Source organism: Montipora capricornis, chromosome 6, assembly GCF_036669925.1.
Source record: "Montipora capricornis isolate CH-2021 chromosome 6, ASM3666992v2, whole genome shotgun sequence".
Classification (NCBI taxonomy): domain Eukaryota; kingdom Metazoa; phylum Cnidaria; class Anthozoa; order Scleractinia; family Acroporidae; genus Montipora; species Montipora capricornis.
In genome coordinates, this window is record NC_090888.1 from 5440264 (window position 1) to 5445263 (window position 5000).

At 39.0% G+C, this 5000-nt stretch overlaps 2 protein-coding genes and 1 pseudogene across 2 annotated transcripts in view; 1 reads left to right on the forward strand and 2 right to left on the reverse strand.

Moving 5' to 3' along the window:
* Positions 1 to 2973, reverse strand: part of LOC138051358 (uncharacterized) — a 3923-nt gene extending 950 nt beyond the window's left edge. Inside the window, exons 1-3 of the mRNA XM_068897553.1 lie at positions 2640 to 2973; positions 664 to 743; positions 1 to 551 (exon numbers count right to left, since the gene is read on the reverse strand). The exon at positions 1 to 551 is cut by the window's left edge and continues 950 nt beyond it. Of these exons, the coding sequence (XP_068753654.1) occupies positions 1 to 551; positions 664 to 743; positions 2640 to 2973 (965 nt within the window). The remainder of the gene's footprint in view (positions 552 to 663; positions 744 to 2639) is intronic.
* LOC138053139 (adhesion G-protein coupled receptor D1-like) overlaps positions 1 to 5000 on the reverse strand; it is a 103312-nt pseudogene that overhangs the window by 88562 nt on the left and 9750 nt on the right.
* LOC138051366 (uncharacterized) overlaps positions 3034 to 5000 on the forward strand; it is a 5778-nt gene continuing 3811 nt past the window's right edge. Inside the window, exon 1 of the mRNA XM_068897562.1 lies at positions 3034 to 3339. Within this exon, the coding sequence (XP_068753663.1) occupies positions 3106 to 3339 (234 nt within the window). The 5' untranslated portion in view covers positions 3034 to 3105. The remainder of the gene's footprint in view (positions 3340 to 5000) is intronic.

The window sequence follows — 5000 nt, forward strand, 5'->3', positions numbered from 1 at the left end:
AGAGGGAACAGAATGTTGGAGCAATGCTTTGGGAGAACTGTTCCAAATTTTCTTTCCAAGCATTCATCCAAGTGATATAGTTTTGCACACTTTGAACAGACAACAAATTTTTCAAAGTCATCTTTTTGCACCATAGCAATCCTGTGCAACATATACATACTCGTTGGAAAAAAAAGGACAAGGTTCTTCAAAAGCTCAGAGTCCAATCCGTTCCCCAAACTTTCAAAGAACTTTCCGAGAAATAAAAGAAGCCACTCCACTGCTGTATCACTAACACGAGTAACAACTTGCCAGTATAAAATAAAACAGCACAGCCAACGTAGAAGAAAATTGATGCGAGTTAAAATTGGTTGTTCATAAGGAGGGTCTGGGAGAGGTTCATTAAGATCTTGCATAAGCCCTTGTATGTCTTCTTCCTTCCAATGAAGTGAACTATCTTCATTGATTTCATCATCAAATGTATTGATTTCATCATTCTGGTCTTCATCACTAGACTTGGGTACGTCATTGTTCTCCGATTCACTTTCAGAGACCTCTTGGAATGGCCTTCCCTTTAAATTAAAAAAATAATAATAAATAAATAAAAAAAGTCAATTAAGCATCATTGTTGACATTACCAAGGAAAAGATTTAGAGTTTAAAAATAATCGGAATGACTGAATACCTCAGCATTTGCTGTTGTATCTGTTTCATCAGAAGACTCTTGATTCATAAAGTTCACACTCCCAAATTCTGGACAATCATCTGATAGGGAAAAAAAAAGGAGACAAGCAATCGTCAATAGGCTTGATCCCTGAACCCGCAAAAATTTGATCCCCGATCCCTTCATTACTGGGTTGCCTTATAAGGCAAACCCAGTCGTGGTCTTCGTTTAGTTTGTTTGTTTTCTTTTTTTTCTTTTTTTTTTTTTTTTTTTTTTCCGTGTCGGTAAAAGTCTTGCCTGTCACTCCCCTGGTAAGTGGTGTCTTTGTGGATAGAGCCTTCTGCGCGTATTTTCTTAGGATCGAGAGGGTAGTGGATCTGCGTAGATTTCTCTGGTGGACACAGTAGAATCATTAACTTAGCCTGCAATGGCGTCGAAAGTCATGCAACGCGAATGGCGTTTTAGTGGACCCTTAAACAAAATATACCCTTATGGAGCTCAATAATGGAAAGTCAGTTGGATAAACTAGGCATGAATCTCAAAAGCGACGAGTACTGGACTTCGACAACAATCTATTGCCCGTCGAGACGAAATCAAAGTGAGCAGTATTTACCTGAAGTACAAGGTAATTTGACACAATTGAGTTTCTTGTCTTCACGCACGCAATGAAATAGGAAGAGGTTTTCGCCTCTAAGAGCAAATATGTTGTTTGTTTCAATAAAACTTTCGCTGGAAAAGGATTCTGTGGTATTTTCTGCCTTTGTGAATTATAATATCATGTTGTGTATTGAATTTTCGAGCTTAAGGTTGAAATGTGATATGCGAGAAGTTTTTTAGTTTTGCTCTGTAAGCAGGAAGGGTTCACAGGCCTGTTGAAAGCGTGCTTGAGTTTCAACAAAATGAGCCCCAAAATCAGTGAAAACTTGTGACGCAGATGAATAATAAAGTAGCTGCTATTTCCAAAATGATGGAATTACCTGGTGATAATAACGTCGTACGCGTCTTGGAGAGTAAATTTTGACTTTGCATAAACAAGAGTTGGGCGATTGTGATCTTTGTTTTGACTTCGCTCATTTCATTGTCAAACTTTATAACACTTGACAGAAAAAGAAACTTTTTAAAAACCCGGTATCTTGCCATCATTTGACACAGATGCTTCACTGTTTGACGAGTAAACATGCCGCGGTAACTTAATCACGGCGCCCGCTGAATTCCGGCCATGACACTTTTCGATTTTGCAATTTACTTGAACATAGCAAAAATCTCCCAAAATGTTTGTCGCTGATCGTAACTTTTTATATTCTATATTCACGGTTCAAAATTAATGTTGTTTTCATGTCGTAAATATTTCATCCTCGATCGACCGTCCCGGAAACTTCCTTCTGCTCTTTCTGAAAACTTTGTATCAATAGTTATTTGCTTTTTCATCAATATTTGTTTTGCATAAAGCAAGCTAACAAAATCTGTACCTTGCTGAGTTCGCATTTGTTAGCGTTAATAGTATTTTCAGTCAGATGCTTCTGTTTTTTGTGACGGGTTCATTGTTTTGGTCTCCCATCCTAACACTAACCCCGCTCAACAGGGCTTGACTTCAGTGAAGTTTAGTATTACAAAGCTCTCAGATGCTCAGAGGGCACACTTGTGGTGCAAGGAAGTTGTAAGGGAACTTGAAAATTATCAACATGTCAGCCCAGAAGCCAATGTTTCTCGCTTCTCTTTTATTTGTTATTCTTCAGAGACTGGAATGCTGTATTTCAATACCACACAATTCAGTGCCTTCTGATTTTCTGTAGCACGTACCACAGGCAAGCCAGTGTATGCTTCACGGAAGCATCTCGTTCCATGAAAAATACTGCTGATCCTGATCCCGAGCGTTGTGATTCCAGATCCTAGGGCTGTGGTCCCTGATCCCGGCTCTTTTTATGTGATCCCATACCTCGTTACGACCCTGTCATAGGATTCATTGTTTTCACGTTCCCGGAACATGCAAAACTTACCGATGTTTTCACTCAGAGAAGCATCCAATAAAGCTGAGACGTCATCATCTTCTAGTTCGTCGTTGTCACTTTCCTCAGGAAGCCATAGTCGACGTCGCTTTCGGGATCGACATGGAGTTTTCAAATGACGTCGGTAAGAAGATGAATGAAGAAAGGATTTCCCACAAGCATCGCATTTGTTAGCAAGAAAATCAAGAGAGGTTGGTGTTTCGAAACCCAAAGAAGAAATCCGCGAATCCTCATCATTAATACTAGTGCTCGAACACAGCATTGTGCTATGAAGTGCGATCGCGAAAGAGTTGTTTCTCTTGCGTGACAAACACTCTGACGTCATGAATGTATGGTAGCCAATCCCATGCTTCCCGGGAGACAAGCCACACGTGCATTTCACTTGCCATCGATCTACATGTAAGCGGCGTGCGTTTACCTCAGAGAGTTTACTTACGTTGGTTTTTTGATTTTCGCTATGGATCCATCAAATCCACTTCAAGAAAGACAACTTGTGTTGATGGAAACGATGAATAGGAGGCTTGAGTCGATTCAAGAAGGACAGAAGAAATTGGAAGAGGCGAATGCAAGTCTTCGAAACGAAAATGAAATGTTGAGAAATCAACTGGAACGTCAACAACAGACAGTACACAAAAGCAGACGCAGGAAAGGACGATCACAGTCGAATGTAGAAGTTCCAAACGATTTAAGAGTAAGTATCTTTTCTACTGTTAACATAGAATCATTATAAATTTAGCTGAGGCTTTATTCACGGAAGAATTGTGCCTTCAAACATTGATCCCGCTCTGCAACGCCAGCGCTTACGTTACGTACTATTTAGGTAGATTTCCAATATAACAACAACGGGCCTGGGGTACATAAATATTATTGTTCATCCCTTCAATTTAATCGTATGCTTTTAAATACGGTCGAACAGTCGGTAAACCATAGTTAAGCATCGACAGACACTATTGGATGAGAACCTGTGAAAAACCCGTGAAAAACCTGTGAAATATCATCTGACACAGAAACACCCTGTGAAAAAAACTGTGAATTTTGCAAGTGCTAAATTTTGTAGAAAAATCACAAAATTTAGAACCTGTGAAAAAACCTGTGAATTTTAAGACCTGTGAAAAAACATATGAAAAAACATGTGATCAAAATAGGAAGAAAATTCACTTTTAAAACCTGTGAATAAACCTGTGAAATAACCTGTGAAGAAATTTTGCTGAAAATATGCTAAAAAAACCTGTGAATAAACTGGCATGAAATCTCACAATAAAACCAATAGGAAGAAAATCAGTGTTTTGAAAAGTAAAATCAAAGTGATAAGAACGAGGGACAGCTATTCTCAGAGTTACTTTCATAGAGTTACGTCGTAGAAGTAAAGTAAAGTAAAGTAGAGTTAAAGTGAAGTTTCCAAAATCCTGAATTCTCGATTTTGGACTGCCAAAATCCTGAATTCAATATTTTGGACTGCCAAAATCCTGAATTCAATAGTTTGGACTGCCAAAATCCTTAATTCAGGATTTTGGACTGCCAAAATCCTTAATTCAGGATTTTGGATTGCCAAAATCCTGAATGCAGGATTTTGGACGGCCAAAATCTTGAATTCAGACTGTCGGATTTTGGACTGCTTGTCGGAAGCCATTTCAGCAAAATCTCTTGGATGGAATGGCATCACAAAAATGTGGCCTGGCCACTGAATACTGTACAAAAAGGTGGTACGATGTCACGTTTTGGACTTCTTTGAAGACGAATTAAAACCTGCGCTTTAGAGGCTTGTGAAAATTCGGCGAGTGTCTAAATTTAGTGCAAGGTTTTTATTGGCGTTGACAAGCCTGACTTTCTTCTTTAAGAGTCATGTGCTTAGCATCCATTTTAGTACAATTTATATATTTTTTTTTTTGCCAGCCTGAAGACCTTGCACGCCGTTTTTGCCAAAAGGACCAATCAAGGCCAGCAAAAAACATGTTCACTTTATTCTCAACAATCCCGGGGGCTTGGGGTACTCCCAGAAAAGTTTGGTGTGGGTGTGCAGCCCACCTCCCAAAACCCATATCCTATTTATGACCTGAACAAAAATTTAACACCTATTTATGACCGTTGCAGCTGAGGTGCGACAATTTTTCACACGTGGCTCTGCAGGCGATTTCTGCTCGATCTTTTTGGTGTAAGTGACCATTAAATTACCTCCTAACTTAAAGCAAACCTTCTAGTAATCATTCTTAACGTTTGCATATTGATTTCGGGGTTATGTGATAAAAAGACAAAAAAAAAATACCAGGGAGTTCGCCCTCTAATCTGGGCTTAAAGAAATGCGAATAAAATAATTTTCCTGACAGGGCTACCGCAGAGTAATGTTGCCTTAAC